This window comes from Lagenorhynchus albirostris, chromosome 7, assembly GCF_949774975.1.
Source record: "Lagenorhynchus albirostris chromosome 7, mLagAlb1.1, whole genome shotgun sequence".
In the NCBI taxonomy this organism is placed as follows: Eukaryota; Metazoa; Chordata; class Mammalia; order Artiodactyla; family Delphinidae; genus Lagenorhynchus; species Lagenorhynchus albirostris.
The window spans coordinates 502,248-517,914 of record NC_083101.1 but is presented as its reverse complement, the minus strand read 5'-3'; the positions used below and the strand labels follow the sequence as shown (position 1 = coordinate 517,914).

Below are 15,667 nucleotides of genomic sequence, written 5' to 3'. Positions count from 1 at the left end.
ACCGGGAAAGCTGACGGCCCCTTCCTGCGGCAGAGACATCGCTCGGGGCTATGAGCGAATCCCCATACCGTGTGTCAACGGTGTGGACAGCGAGCCGTGCCCCAGCAACTATAAGTACGTGTCTCAGAACTGTGTGACGTCCCCCATGAACATCGACAGGAACATTACCCACCTCCAGGTCAGCGGTGGGGGGGTCCTGCTGTGGGATGTTGCCTCTGCGGCCCCCAGAGCAGCCTGGGCAGCGGGGAGGGGTGCCCTCAGGGCCGCAGTGGCTCTGCCCCGGTCTTTCCCCTCCTGGGGCTGTGCCCACCCAGTGTCTGAGCCTCCTTTCCTCCTTTGGGTCCCTCCCCAGCCCCTCCTGCAAGCCCCCGAGGCCTCGTGCCTGAGCGTTCTCTCCACACCCTCCTTCCTGAGGGGCTGCACGCCCCCCGTGTCCTCAAGAGTCAGAATTTTGAGGATTGTCACTGGAGTTGTGAACGGCACTGGGGGGCGGGGCGGGGCTCCATCTGACACGCCCCTCCCTCCAGTACTGCGTGTGCATCGACGACTGCTCCTCCAGCAACTGCATGTGCGGCCAGCTGAGCATGCGCTGCTGGTACGACAAGGTGAGCCTGCGTGGGGGCCTGGCTGGGGAGGAGCGACAGAGGCCACCAGGGGATAGGGGCAGGACCGAGGCCGGGTACCGGGGATGGAGCCAGCATTCTCTGTGGGCCCTGGGGGTGGCCAGAGGGAACTGACTGGGCGGCAGAGGTGGCCATCCCTGAGCCTGGCCTGGAGGGAGCCGAGGAGAGAAGGGCTCCCACGGCCGGTTTCTGAGACGAGAGCCCTCCCGGCTTTGGTTTGGGGAGTTCAGGGTGTCCTGGAATGGAGAGGGCACACAGGCCCGGCATGGAGGCCACTGGCACAGAGTCAGCGTTACAGCAAAGGGGGCGTCAAGAGTGTCGTCCAAGCAAGAGGCTCAGGTGTCGTGGGCAGGACTGGCGGGGCTCAGGTCTCCTGGTGTTTCCTGCGAAGCCTGGCCGTGCTGAGAGGGGGCAAGTTCTTAACTGTTCAGAGCAGCCACTGGAGCTGGCAGGGCCTCGGACGCGGCTGCACAGCCTGGGCTCAGCCCAGCGTCTCTGCTGCGTCTCGGGTGTCGGACAGAAAAGCGGTGACAGGTCCCTCGGGAGCTGGGGGTTTGCAGAGTGGCAGGTGGTGCTGGCAGGGGGTCCAGGCTGGAGGCTGCAGAGCAGGAGTCCAGGGGCCCACGAGCTGATGGCCTCAGGGAGGCTGAGAGAGGATGACGGGGATGGGGGGAGGTCGACTGGGGCAGAGAGGCTGGCCACAGTCAGGGACCCGGGAGAGCTGTCCCAGAGGTTTCCAAAAGCCATGTAGATTCCTGGCCAGAGACTTTGCGTGGCCTTGGACAAAGCGTGAGCGTGTGGCCTTACCCTGTCCTCCCAGGTGTGGAGTTTGGCCAGAAACCATGCTTTCTGGGGCGGTGTTTTGATTTGAGGAGGCATGTTGGTGTCAGTTACTTAGCCCTCGCTACGCGTCTGTCCGCAGGATGGCCGGCTCCTGCCCGAGTTCAACATGGCGGAGCCGCCCCTGCTCTTCGAGTGCAACCACGCCTGCTCCTGCTGGAGGACCTGCCGGAACCGCGTTGTGCAAAACGGCCTCAGGTGAGGTGCCGCGGGCTGGCGCCAGGGTCTCCGTGGTAAAGTTTGAAAGCAGTCAAGTCCCTTGGGCAGCTCTCTAGTTTCACGTGTGTGTCCACAAACGGGAGCAGCGTGTGTTTAGCGTGTGTGTGTTTGCACGTGGAGGTGGCTTTCTCGGAGCCCTTGGCCTCTGCTGATGTTATAGAGGTTGACGTAAAGAGCGGAAGCCTTCCATGTTTCCTACCCGCTCAGACTTGGGTTCAGGTCAGACGGCCCGAAGGCAAGAGGCAGGCTTGCCAAGAGCTGTGTGGTCCAAGCTCACGAGGGCCTGATCTGGTGTGAACACTCATGTGCTTCCCTCATACCCACGTACTGAGTCTCATGTAAAACATGTTGCCCCTTGGTACTCGGGCACTTGGTTCACTGACCACCCAGAGCCAGACCCTGGGGTTCTGGTCATGAAACTTCCCTCCGTGAACATGCTCGAGAGTTGGAAAATCAAAGGTTACGAGGGAGGATTTGTATCCTATGTAAGTTTATACGGTATTTTGGGGTCTATTAATATCAGTGTAACCTTACAGCACTTGTGACCAGCCCATACTTCTGTGTCCTGGCGTGTGGCAGAAAGGCCTTGGGTGTGAGGACAGACACGCCACTGGACACACAAATGGCTGGCGGGATGCCCTAGCTCTCGGGGCCTGGGAGGGGCCCTGCAGCTGCCCCCAGGGGCCAGCTCAGCCCTGTGGTTGGCACGCTGCCCGAGCTCGCCTGCATTGCAGCCTGGGACCAGCGGGCCTGCTAATAACCCCTTTGGTCCTCGTCACACGTTGGCGATGAGGGCACTGAGGCTCAGGGAGGGCCGGGGGCCGTGTTCCACGCGCTGACCTCAGGCTGGTGTCTGAGGTTCCCCTGCCTCCTGAGGGTGTGAAGGACGCTGTGAGTGGCGCCTTGGTGCAGGGGCGCGGTTGGGGTGGGGTAACTCTAGGTGTCACTGCTGCATTGCATGCGAAGTTCTAACGCATCTCCAGACATGAAAGTTGTATTTTCTGTGTTTTTTACTCCTGTCACTTGTGTGGTAACATGAGTGTGAGCTGAGTGTGGTGGAACGTGGCCGTGAGTGGCTGATCCTGTTTTCCAGGACGAGGCTGCAGCTCTATCGGACGCAGAACATGGGCTGGGGCGTGCGGTCCCTGCAGGACATCCCACTGGGCACCTTTGTTTGCGAGTAAGTGAGGGCCCGGTCAGCCCAGGGCTGCTGCTGTCACGGGGGAGGGTGCGACTAGGAGTGCACACTGGCCAGTGGGGGGCCCCACGCTCACCGGGGAGGGGCTGCCTGGGCCTGGCTGTGGGCTCACGCTGCGGGCAGCCCCCGCCCACCTCTGCATTTCTGCCTGCACTTTCTCACCAGCTCATAACTTATTTCAGAAGATCTATCAGCACTTCATGACGTGTAGGGGATGATCATTTTGGACCCCTGGTCAGATAGAGGGTTTCTGTGTCATCATTTTCTGGGACCCGGATGAAGTCCCTGTTCAGTCACAGGCAGAATTCTCAGTCATGTGGGCTCTGTCAGGGCCCCTGTGCCCTGCGTCTGGGTCCTGGGGGACATGCGCCTGTCACGTTTTCGTCTGCCTCTGCCTCCGCAGGTATGTCGGGGAGCTCATCTCTGACTCGGAAGCTGACGTGCGTGAGGAAGATTCTTACCTCTTTGACCTTGACAACAAGGTAATGCGTCCTGAGGGGTTGGGCGTAGAGCTGATGGGACTGTGCCACGTGGAGGGGCCTGCTGGCGGGGCCCGGGCTGGTAAGGAGGCTCGCCCGCCAGACTGGCGCTGGGTCCCTGATCCCAGAGGTCCTGAGCTTGCCCAGCGAGCCTTGCGTGAGAGTGTGGGACCTCGGACATGTCCCTCCAGCCTCTGAGCCCCACCTTCCTTCTCAGCAAGGGTGAGGGCCGCCAAGAGGCTCGGGGGCCATGTGCACGGGGGTCGAGCCTTCGAGTGGAGTGAGGGTCACACTTGTGAACAGGGTGGGTGCGTCTCTCTGTGACCCCGGTGCCCTCCCAGGTGTGGGTAGAAGAGCTGGACCCTGGCTTCATCCGCTCCGGGCCCTGGTTCCCAGGGCAGTTTCTGAGCCATCGCAGGCTGCCCTGTCCTGCCTTGTCCTGGCTCCCAGGGTTGCTCCTTAATTCAAAAATTGCTGACTTCAGACCTTCTAAGAACTCGCCATCGCTGCCAGTGGGAGGGAGTTCAGGTGGAGGCGGGGAAACAAGTACTCTGTTCCCCGCAGCAGCTGCGAGACCCCTGAACAGCCACCTGTAAGTCGGGTGAAGCCAGGCGCTCCCCTTCCCGTGCCTGCCACTCTTGGCTGTGTCTTCAGAGCGCCCTGCTCATCGCCTGACCCCGCGCTGCCCCTGCAGCCACACCCTAAGGGGTCAGCATTTGTGAGACAAGTGTCTGGAAGAGGAGCCTGTGTTCCTGGAGGTTGCAGCCTGGGGCGCGGCTCTAGCCCAGGGCCGTGGGGCCAGGCCTTCCCCATGGCACCGCGGCCATCTGCCCGGCATGTGCGCGCATGAGCGTGTGTGTGGGGGGGGGGGCACTGCAGCCGGGCCGGGTTTCCTGCCCACCTGTGTCTGCTGAGCAGTTTGCCTCTTACTGGTTTGCAGCAGTTCTTTCCATGTTCTGGATCAGTGCTCTTTCCTGACGTTTGACTTGCAGATATCTTCCCTCTGTGGCTTGTTTACTTCCTGACGATGTCTTTTAATGAACAGAAGTTCTTATTTTTATTATCCTCCAACTTTGCAGTCTTTTTATATATACAGGTGGGTTTCTATAATGTCCAAGACAAGTTTTTCCAAAACCCAGCTCACAAAGATACACATTTATATTGTTTCCCAGAAGGTGCTGAAGGGGGTCAAGCTTTATTTTTTTCCCTGTATTGACATCTGTGTGACTGAGCACCATTTGTTGAAAAGATTGTCCTTTCCCCACCCCTCAGCAGTGCAGATTTTGTCATATATCAGGTGTCTGCGAGACCTTGGATTGGCCTCTGTCTGCCGACTGCCTTGGGCAGCCTGTACTGTATTAGTTATCCTAGTTTACCTCCCCTTACCTTGGGGTTCTTGGGAGTGTCTGCTCTTCTTGGTCTCTCAAAGTTTCCATATGAGTTTTAAAATCAGCTTGACAAGTTCCACAAAACTCCTGTAGGGATTTGATTGCATAGCATTGAACCTGTGAGCCAGATTAGATCATGGCATCGAACCTGTAAACCTCATTAGGGATCATAGTATTGACCTGTGAACTAGGTTAGGATCAGAGCAATGACCTGTGAACCAGGTTAGGGTCAGAGCATTGACCCATGAATAAGGATAAGGATAGGGTCAGAGCACTGACCTGTGAACCCAGTTAGGGTCAGAGCATTGACAGGTGAACCAGGATAGGGTCAGAGCATTGAACCTGTGAACCCAGTTAGGGTCAGAGCATTGACAGGTGAACCAGGATAGGGTCAGAGCATTGAACCTGTGAACCCAGTTAGGGTCAGAGCATTGACAGATGAACCAGGTTAGGGTCAGAGCATTGAACCTGTGAACCCAGTTACGGTCAGAGGATTGACCCGTGAACCAGATTAGGGTCAGAGCATTGACCTGTGAACCTGTTAGGGTCAGAGCACTGATCTGTAAACCAGGATAGAGTCAGAGCTTTGAACCTGTGAATCCATTTAGGGTCAGAGCACTGACCTGTGAACCAGGATAGGGTCAGAGCATTGACCTGTGAACCCGTTAGGGTCAGAGCATTGACCTGTGAACCAGTTAGGGTCAGAGCACTGACCTGTAAACCAGGATAGGGGCAGAGCTTTGAACCTGTGAATCCAGTTAGGGTCACACCATTGACCTGTGAACCAGTTAGGCTCAGAGCACTGACCTGTGAATCCGGTTAGGGTCATAGCGTTGACCTGTGATGGTTCGCTGGGCCATCTGCTCCTTCCCGTTGGGAGTGGTGACCCAGATAGCCGTGCGGGGCTGTGTGCTGGCCTGCGGGTGGACCCGCTGGTTCTGGGTTTTATGGCCAGGAGTGCACCTGCGGTGGATTTTCAGACTTGACTTCTGTGGATGTGAGTCTTTGTTTCTCTCGGTAAATTCTTGGGGGTGGAATTACTGCCGTCTGGTGAGTGTTCACTTACTGACTTTAGAAGAAACGGCAAACAGTTTCCGGAGGGCTTGTTCCCCCCACACTCGCCAGCAGGAAAGGGCAGCTCAGACACTAATTTTGATGCCCCGTGATGGCAGCATCTTTTTTTTTAAATAATTTTTATTGGAGTATAGTTGCTTTACCATGTTGTGTTTCTGCTGTACAGCAAAGTGAATCAGCTATACATACACATATATCCCCTTTTTTTTGGATTTCCTTCCCATTTAGGTCACCACAGAGCACTGAGTAGAGCTCCCTGTGCTATACAGTAGGTTCTCATTAGTTATCTATCTTATACACAGTAGTGTATATATGTCAATCCCAATCTCCCAGTTCATCCCACCCTCCCTTCCCCCCCTTGGGGTCCATATGTTTGTTCTCTACATCTGTGTCTCTATTTCTGCTTTGCAAATAAGTTCATCTGTACCATTTTTCTAGATTCCACATATAAGCAGTATTATATGTTTTTCTGACTTACTTCACTCTGTGTGAGTCTTTGGGTCCACCCACATCTCTGCAAATGACACTATTTCGTTCCTTTTTATGGCTGAGTAATATTCCACTGTATGCACCATATCTTCATTATATGGCAGTGTCTTTTCACAGCTTAGTGGCTTCCTTACATCTTCGTTCGTGGAGAAGTTTTAAAAATTTATTGTGGGTTGTTCCGTTGGGCCGCTTGTCGTAAGAGCTCTTCACAAGCCCTGAATGGTACCCTTTGTCCAACGTGTGTTGTGAGTATTTCCCTCCTGCCTTTCCTTCCTCTTCACAGAACAGAAAACGTTTTTAATGGTTTAGTGCTTTATGTGTCCTAAGAAATCTTTGCTGCAAGGTTGTGAAGATTTTCTCTTTTCTCTAGAATTTTTGTATTTTAGCAAAATTACATTTAGATCTATGATCTGTTTCAAGAACTTTTGTATATGGTTTGTTTTTTTCGCTTAACATATTTTTTTTGGTGAGATCACTTAAGTTCTATTCTCTTAGCAAATTTCGGCTGTACAAAACAGTGTCATCAACTGTAGTCACCATGTTATACATTTGATCCTCAGACCTTTTTCATTTGATAAATTTACTGTCTCCCTGTTTCCCCCACTCCTCACCCCCTGGCAACCCCTATTCTACTCGGTTTCCATGAAAGTTTGCCTTAAAAAAAAAAAGTAAGAGGCCACATAAAGTGACACCATGCCGTCTTTGTCATTTGCTGGCTTATCTCAGATGATGCCCTTGAGGTTCATCCATATTGTCCCAAATGGCAGGATTGCCTTTTTTTTTTAAGGCTGAATAGTATTCCACTGTATGTGTGTGCCACATTTTCTTATCCATTAATGGACACTTGGTTATTTCCATATCTTGGCTGCTGTGCATAATGCTGCAGTGGACATGGGGGAGCAGATATCTCTTCAAGGTTGTGGTTTTGTTTCCTTCGTAAATGTCCTGGAGTGGGATCGCTGGATCACACGGTAGTTCTGTTTTCACCTTCTTGAGGAAGCTTCATCCACACTGTTGTCCACAGTGGCCGCACCGATTTACCTCCCCCCCGCAGTGCACCGAGGGCTCCCTTTTCTCCACACCCTCGCCAGTGCTTCTTGTCTTTTTGATGACGTCATTCTGACAGGTGTGAGGTGATTAATCATTGTGGTTTTGATGTGCATTTCTCTGATGATTAGTGATGTGGAGCATCTTTTCATGTACCTGTTGGCCATCTGTGTGTCTTCTTTGGAAAGATGATTATTCAGTTCCTCTGCCCATTTTTTAAATTGGCTTTTTTTTTTTTTTGCTACTGAGTTGTGTGAGTTCTTTATATATTTTGGATAATAACCCCTTATCAGACACATGGTTTGCAAATATTTTCTCCCATTCGGTAGCTGCCTTTTTCTTTCTTTTTTGCCGCACGTCTCGGCTTACAGGATCTTAGTTCCCCGACCAGGGAGTGAACCTGGGCCTATGGCAGTGAAAGCGCTGAGTCCTAACCCGTGGACCACCAGGGAACACCTGGTACCTGCTTTTTCATTTTGTTGATGGTCTCCTTTGCTGTGCAGAAGCTTTTTAGTTCAGTGTAGTCCACTTGTTTACTTTTGCTTTTGTTGTCTTTGCTTTTGGTGTCAAATCCAAAAAATCATTCAAGACCAATATCAAAGGGCTTCCCACCTCTGTTTTCTTCTAGAAGTCTCACGGTTTCAGGTCTCACGTTTTGCATTGATTTTTGTTTTTGGTGTAAGATAGGGGTTGAGGTTCCCTTTTGTCCATGTGAATGTAAAGTCTCTACTTGCACTATTGAAAGTAGGTCTGTCTGGACTATGTTTTTTTCCTTTGATTTATTTGCCAATCCGTAACCTACATCACTCTGTCCTGATCACAGGCACACCTCGGAGATGCTGCGGGTTCAGTTCCAGACCAGCAACATAGTGAATATTACAGTAGAGTGTATTACAGTACACACTTTTTTTTTTTTTTTTTGGTCCCAGTGCATCTAAAAGTCATGTTTATACTATAGGCTATTAAGTGTACAATAGCATTATCTTATACAAATAATGTATATACCTTAATCAAAAGATGCTTTATTGCTAAAAAATGCTAACCATCATCTGAGCCTTCAGCGGGTCATAGTAGTAACATCAAAGGTCACTGACCACAGATACCGTAACAAATACAGTAGTACTGAAAACGTTTAAAATACTACGAGAATTACCAGAATGTGACGGAGACAGGAAGTAAGCAGATACTGTTGGAAGAATGGAGCCCGCAGACGCACTGGATGCGGTGTCTGCAAAGTTCAGCAAACCAAGGTGCGCCGGTACGGCTGTGAGACTAAACCCTGAAACCAGGTCGCGTTGTGCTCAGACCCTGTTTCCTCCAAAAGCCGTTTCACCTTTTCTGTGTCCTTTGCATTTCCCTGTAGATTCTGGAATCAGGGCATCAGTACAGGAAGCCGCGGCCGGAGCCCTGCTGGGGTTGCCTCCCGTTTGTTGCTGAGTTTAGGGCGTCGGCATCTGCACAGCGTTAGGTCTCCTGGTCCCTGGTGTTGCGTCCAGGTGTCCGCAGAGCTTGCGGGCTCTCAGGGTGTAGATCTTACACATGTTCCCTTAAGTTTATTCCCAAGTATTCCATGCTCTTATGCTTTCGTAAACAGTGTTGCTGTTTACTTCGTTGTCTGATTGTTGCTAGGATATGGAAATACTTGGTTTTTTGTATATCGACCTTGCTAAATCCACTTGTTAATTCCAGTAGCTTTTTTGACGATTCTCTAGGATTTTCTGTATGCATAACTGTGTCATGTGTGAGTAAAGACAGCTCTACTTCTTCCTTGCCCTTCTAAGTCTGTGCTGAGAGCCTGGCTGGGGTCTCAGCAGTGGGAGGGGACATCCTTGCCTGTCTCTGTCAAGGGAAAAGCATTCATTCTTTGAACACTAAGTGTGATGTGAGCTGTGAGCTTTTTGTAGATGCCCTCGTAGAAGTGTTCTGGTGCTGACTTGTTTACTGAGGCCTAATTTATATGCAGGAAATTCACCCATTTATGTGTCCAGCTCTGTTGGTTTTGACAGGCGTCTCCTTGTTCCTGCCCCATCAGTGATTTCAGGGTCCTCTGCTCAGGGTCACCCAGGCCGTCCAGGCGTGGTCCGGCTGCGTCTTTTCTGGACCTTGGACCTCGGAGTCCTCGGGCTCACATGCTGGTTGTCAGAACGCAAGTTCTTGGCTGCAGGACTGAGGTCCAGCCGGGGCTCTGTCTGCTCCCAGGGGCCCCAAGCACACAGCCCCCTTCTTGAAGGCCAGCAGGAGAACCATGCACGGTGTGATGTGATCGCGGGAGTGGCTTTCGTGAGAAGCGAGTCACAGGTTGCCCAGGGGGTGGGGTTCTGTGAGCGAGCGAGGCTGGGGTGAGCACCACTGCACCAAGATTTGCAGACCAGCTCTCGGGGACACCCGGCCCCTCTGTCCCTGCCGTTTGCCGTTTCCAGAATGTCGTACGGGTGGATTCCCACGGCACATGGCCTCTGGGTCTGGCCCTCTCCCTGGTGGAGGGAACCTCTGGGGGCTCGTCTGCGGTGTCACGTGTTTGTGTTGGTTGGGTCATCACTGCTCCGTCGTGTGGATATCCCTCAGGCTGCTCCTCCATCCACCGCAGACACACTTGGGCTGTTTCCAGGTGTTGGCGGTTAGCGCAGCTTTTGAGAGCATTCATGTCAGGCTTTGGGTGGATGTGTCCTCATCCCCTGGGGCCGCGTGGTGGTGACTGGCAGCTTCATGGGAGGCTCGGCCATGTCCCTGGCACACGTGTCCCAAGCATCTGGAGAGTCCTGGCAGGAGGGCAGGTCCAGTGCTGGCTGCTCCTTTGTGGTGGGGAGCAGGGTCCTGGTGTTGGACCATTTCGGTGCTCTTGTAAATGGCATTTTTTCCCCTGATTTAGTTGCTTGATACATAGAAATAGTTACTTTTTTCCAACTAACTTTTTTTCTTTTTTTTGCTGTACGCGGGCCTCTCACTGTTGTGGCCTCTCCCATTGCGGAGCACAGGCTCTGGACACGCAGGCTCAGCGGCCATGGCTCACGGGCCCAGCCACTCCGCAGCATGTGGGATCTTCCCGGACCGGGGCACGAACCTGTGTCCCCTGCATCGGCAGGCGGACTCTCAACCACTGCACCACCAGAGAAGCCCCCAACTAACTTTTAACTCTGTGACCTGTTAAACTCACTGACTAGATGTAGCATTTATTTGTGAGTTCTCTTCTCAGTGGACACGATCGTGTCATCAGCACACGGTCCCCTCCCGGCCGGGCCGCTGTGCCTGCCTTGGTGGAGAAAAGCTTCCAGAACCCAGGCTCCCACGGGCGCTGGTGCTCAGAGCTCTGTCCCTAGTCCACCAAGAGTGACCTGGATTGACGTTAGGCTGTGTTCAGTGTTTTTCTGCATCTGCTGAAATGCCCCTACAATCTCTCTTGTACTTACTGTAGTAACATGGTGGATAATCTGATTTTATGGGCCATTGTTGGGCCATCATTACTGGTTTGTAATCTCACGCCTGCTTCAGCACGGGGCGTTGTGCTGCCGGTGGTCGGCCTGCCCTGGCCCATAGGCTGGCCTGCATGTGTCCCCAGAGCCTGCCCCCGACCATCTGGCACCGCTAGCATCTGTGCCTGTGGGTCTGTGTCTAGTGTCTGGGGGTTTCCTGCTTATTTTCATTCTGTTTGCCCATTGCCCCTTGTTCCTGATGAGTTTTTGTTTGGGTTCCAAACTCTGTATTTGCAAACCTGCCTGAAGAAATGCATTGAGGCTTCAGAGCCCTCATCTGGAATCACTCGGTCCATTTGTGGGAACGAGGGTGGTTCGGGGCTGAGCTGCAGCCGCCAGCCTCTCCGAGTCTAGCCCAGCCTCCCCTGCAGTGACTCTCGCCCTGGGGTGCAGCCCTCAGGGTCCCACCTGTAGCAAGGAAGGTTCGCAGGGCCCTAGCCCCCCGGCCTCATGCCCGCTGTGCAGCACAGCTAGGAACGCCAGCCGCTGAGCTCGACCCCCGTGGAGGAGCCTTCCCGGAGCGTCCGCTCCTTCACGAGGCGTTTTCTTTGTTGCTTTTTCTGAAATGTTCTGTCAGGCTGTCTCGAGTCTCCGCAGACCAGGCAGCTTGCCTGACCACAGGTCGGTGCTCTGATTCTCACCAACATCCTTTGACAGATGGGGCATGTGCGGACGCTGTCCAGGGAGGGGCGGAGGGGGCGTTCCTGGGGGCCCCAAGGGGGCCCCACACAGGCCTCTCCATGTTCCCCGCTTACCTGTCTGGGAGGAGCTTTCTGTCTCCAGACTGCTCTGGCTGGTGCTTCTGTAAAAACACTGCAGATTCCAAGCCCATTTCTTAATTATCAGATTCTAAGACGTGGAGTTACCCTGTCTGATTGCTGTGCTTGTTTCTCAGCTCCTCCCCTGAGCAGCTCCTGGACCCCTGCCAGCCCCTGGCCCCCATAGGGACATCTCTCCAATGGCCACCCTCTCTCCTCCCGTTGCTGCGACCGCTGCCTTTGACCCCTGGCCTTTCTGTCTCTTCAGCCCCGCACACCGGGCTGTGCCCCTGGGAGGGTCCTGGCAACCCGAGTGCCGCTGACTCTGGGCCCTCAGCCCCGGCCCCCAGCTGTGTGGGTCTCCTGCTTGCTCTGGTCCACTCCTCCTGGGCCCGAGCAGGTAGCCCTCTTCAGTCTTACCCCATGGGTCTTTCGTTCTGGGCACGTAAAAAGCCACGGATGCAGCACGTCCCCCGGCCGTTCCAGCTCAGGCCTGTGTGTCCCCGAGTGTTGGCATGTCAGAGTGCCCATACCCACTGGGCCATCTGCCCGTGCCTCGCTCCCCCACCCACCATTTGAGGCATCAGGAAACTTTCCGGTTCTGCCTTCCAGGTATTTCCTGGGTCTGATCACCTGTCCTCATGCTGCTGAGTCTGTCCCTCTCCTTGCTGTTCTGAAACCTTCCAAACACCTGCTCTGTCCCCATCTCCTCCCGCTTCAAGCCTCTTCTCGAGTCCCCTGGTTAACCCGGGTGCCCTCACGCCCTCAGCCTCTCAGAGTCACGATGTGGGTGGCTCCTGTGGGCGTGGGGCTCCCTCCCCACAGTATTTTTGCCTCAGAACCAGGTGTGGGTGGTTTCTGGATCAGAGAAGCTTTAAAAAGGCAGCACATACATCTGAAAGGACACATCTTAAAGACCGAGAAAGGCTGCTTGTCGCAGGAGGGACGCAGGGTCCTCATAGAGGGGAATGGTCAGGTCTTCAGGATGGGTGGCCCCCGCTTGGTGCAGGCCGGTGACCAAGGGCTCAGGACATAACTCCTGGGAAGTGTGGGCAGCATGGCGGGGGCCCAGGGCCAGGGGCCAGTGGGCAGAACCCCCTCTTGTCCCCCAGGAAGCCTTGGTGTCCCTGGGGGGCCACCTGTGGGTCCTGCAGGCTCTGGGCGGGGTCTCCATGCAGGACCCTTACAGGGACTCCCCTTAGGGACCCAGGGGGGAGGGGGTGTCTGGGCCGCCTCGCGCCCCTGGGTGGTAGAGGCGGTGTCCGCAGGGCCCTTCGCTGCTTGGGGTCCAGCCCCGGGCCTCCTTCCTTCGTCACACGGGCACCTGCTTCTCACCCACCCCTTTCTGCTGCTCCTTTAGTCTCTTGTTCAGCTTAGGAAAAAAGAAAAGAGAAAAAGTGAAAACATGTTTCACTTCCTCCAAGGATTTCTTACTCTTGTCTTTATGGATAAAGACACAGAAAGGGGGAGAAAATCAGTATAGTTGAGGCTCTTCCCTGGCCCCTGGCCCCCTGGCCGCTGGCGTGAGGGTCAGACCGCAGTGGCCGACGGCATGGTGGTGCTCCGGGGGGTCTGCTTGCTGCTTGCTCAGGGGTTCGGTTCTGGGTGGGTGTCCTCGCCGTGTGGCCCCTCTGACTTTGGGTCGATCTTGTGCTCTGGATCCTTCCAGAGAAAACTCTTTCCCACGGCTCGGATGGTTAGACCAGGCCCCTTTCTCAGGGTCAACTCAGCCCCTTCTGCCCTGTGTTGTTACCGTGCCAGCAATGCCAGAGGCATGGTTGGGACCCCGGTCCCGGGGCTCCTCTCTGTCCTGAAGGGTCTGTGGTTTTCTGAGTCCCCTCGTGAGCGACCTGGCAGCTTCCCTCCCGCTGTCCCACTGCCCCTCAGCCCCTCAGCTCCCAAGCAACTCTGCCCTGCTGCCCCTCTGCCCCTTTGCCCCCTGCCTCTCTGCCCCCCTGTCCCTCTGCCCCTCTGCCCCTCTGTCCCTCTACACCTCTGCTCCTCTGTCCCTCTACCCCTCTGTCCCTCTACTCCTCTGCCCCTCTGCCCCTCTGTCACTCTGCCTCCCGTCCCTCTGTCTCTTGTCCCTCTGCTCCTCTGCTCCCCTGTCCCTCTGCCCCCTGTCCCCGTGTCCCTCTGCCCCTCTGCCCCCCGTCCCTCTGCCCCTCTGCCCCCCGTCCCTCTATTCCCCTTTCCCGTCTGTCCTCCTGCCCAGTGCCCCCTGCATCTCCCACTCCTGCTAAGTTGTATCCCTGCTTCTCCATCACCAGGTCCCTGGGGAGTTGTGCTGCCCAGTGGTCCTTACAGGACCATGTGGCCCCTTAGCCACCCCACGTGGTTCCCATAATGCTGTCCTCCTCTGTCCTGGTGCTGACAGCATCAGAGCGTCGGATGGGACGGTGCCAGCCACATAGATTATCCATGTTTGTGCTCGTTTTCACCCCTGGAGTTGAAGCCCCAGGAGGGAGGGGGAGGAGAGGGTGGCGTCCGCTGCGTGGCAGTGGCGGTGCCCACGCCTGCCCTCCTGGGACGCTCAGTGCGTGTCTCCCCCAGGATGGAGAGCTGTACTGCATCGATGCGCGTTTCTATGGCAACGTCAGCCGCTTCATCAACCACCACTGCGAGCCCAACCTGGTGCCTGTGCGCGTCTTCATGTCCCACCAGGACCTGCGCTTCCCCAGGATCGCCTTCTTCAGCACCCGCCTGATCGAGGCCGGGGAGCAGCTGGGGTAGGTGCCCGCCAGGCGCACGCGCTACCTGCCCCAGACTGGACGGCTCGGGCGGGGCTCGGTGGGCCCGGCTCCCGGGAGGTGCTGGTGGGCCCGGACCCCCGCCCAGCTCTGTTCTCCCCCCAGGTTTGACTACGGGGAGCGCTTCTGGGACATCAAAGGCAAGCTGTTCAGCTGCCGCTGTGGCTCCCCCAAGTGCCGGCACTCCAGCGCCGCCCTGGCCCAGCGGCAGGCCGGCGCCCAGGCCGCCCAGGAGGACGGGCTGCCCGACACCAGCTCCTCCCCCGCCGACCCGCTATGAGAGAGAGCCACGGCCTGGGCGCCCAAGCGGATGCCGTTCACGCTGCGGTTCGGGGAGAAAAGGAGAAGCGCACACGACGACGTCTGAGGTCCCAGCCTGGTGCTGGCGGGGCTGGGCTGCGCGGTGGGCGCTCTGGGACTCTGCACTGGTGTCGCCCGTGAGTTTCTGATGGTGATTTTGTCGTTTCCACGTTTCTCGTTTCCCCTCTGCTCTCCGTCGTTCCTGTCCCACCGCTGGGCTTGTGGGCAGTGTCCTGTCGACCCAGACCCCTCCGTGTGGCCCCGCCAAAGCCACCGTCACCCACCCGCAGCCCGAGGGGCTGGTGCCGGCTCCTGGGGCCGCGCAGACCCTGTCCCCACTGCTCCTGAGAGGTCAGGGCCGAGCTGCCACTGACCTTGGAGAAAACGTGGGTTTGCTTTTTAAAGAAATCCTATATCTAGTCCTATATACCAGACCTCTAACGTGTTTCTTTTCGAGGAAGCGGTCTGGGGGTGCAGGAGGGCCACGGCCCACGGAGGACCCACACCTGTCCTGCGAGTGCCGTGAGGCCGGTACCTTCTGTTGATTTCTAAGCCACACGCTCTGATGATGAATAAACTGATTTATTTTCTACCATTATTGGACATTAGGACAAACAAAAAATAAAAAACAGAAAACACAGACAACGGTGCTGATTCTGGTGTGGTTTCTACTCACCATGTGAAAATAAACTATCAACTGTATAAAGAGAACAAAGTGATTTTAGAATAAAATGCAGGAGAAAACTTTTTTTAATATGTTAGTCTTGTAGTGTGAATAAATTTGCCATCACCTTTTGTGTGATGGCCTGCCAGGTCATATACTTTTTTTTGGCATATACTTTTTTAAATACTGTAATTAGTGCAGTAACAGTGGGTTTTTTTGTGCGACTCTTCTAAAACATTCATAATGCAGTCATGTTTATTTTTTCTGTTGAAATGTTTTTGACAAGTTCTAAGAGCAGTCTTTTGGCTCAGACCATTTCTTGTTCTGTTTTCAATGAAATCAATAAAAAAAAAAAAAAAGAAGTACTT

The 15,667-nt window shown here is 54.9% G+C and overlaps 1 protein-coding gene across 6 annotated transcripts in view; it reads left to right on the top strand.

The window, feature by feature from the left end:
* EHMT1 (euchromatic histone lysine methyltransferase 1) overlaps window positions 1–15,280 on the top strand; it is a 145,972-nt gene extending 130,692 nt beyond the window's left edge. For all 6 annotated transcript variants that reach the window (XM_060153801.1, XM_060153802.1, XM_060153803.1 and 3 more), the window contains 7 exons: window positions 34–178; window positions 528–605; window positions 1,546–1,661; window positions 2,776–2,862; window positions 3,284–3,362; window positions 14,139–14,314; window positions 14,441–15,280. In XM_060153801.1, the coding sequence (XP_060009784.1) occupies window positions 34–178; window positions 528–605; window positions 1,546–1,661; window positions 2,776–2,862; window positions 3,284–3,362; window positions 14,139–14,314; window positions 14,441–14,615 (856 nt within the window). In that variant the 3' untranslated portion in view covers window positions 14,616–15,280. The remainder of the gene's footprint in view (window positions 1–33; window positions 179–527; window positions 606–1,545; window positions 1,662–2,775; window positions 2,863–3,283; window positions 3,363–14,138; window positions 14,315–14,440) is intronic.
* The last annotated feature ends 387 nt before the right edge of the window (window positions 15,281–15,667 follow it).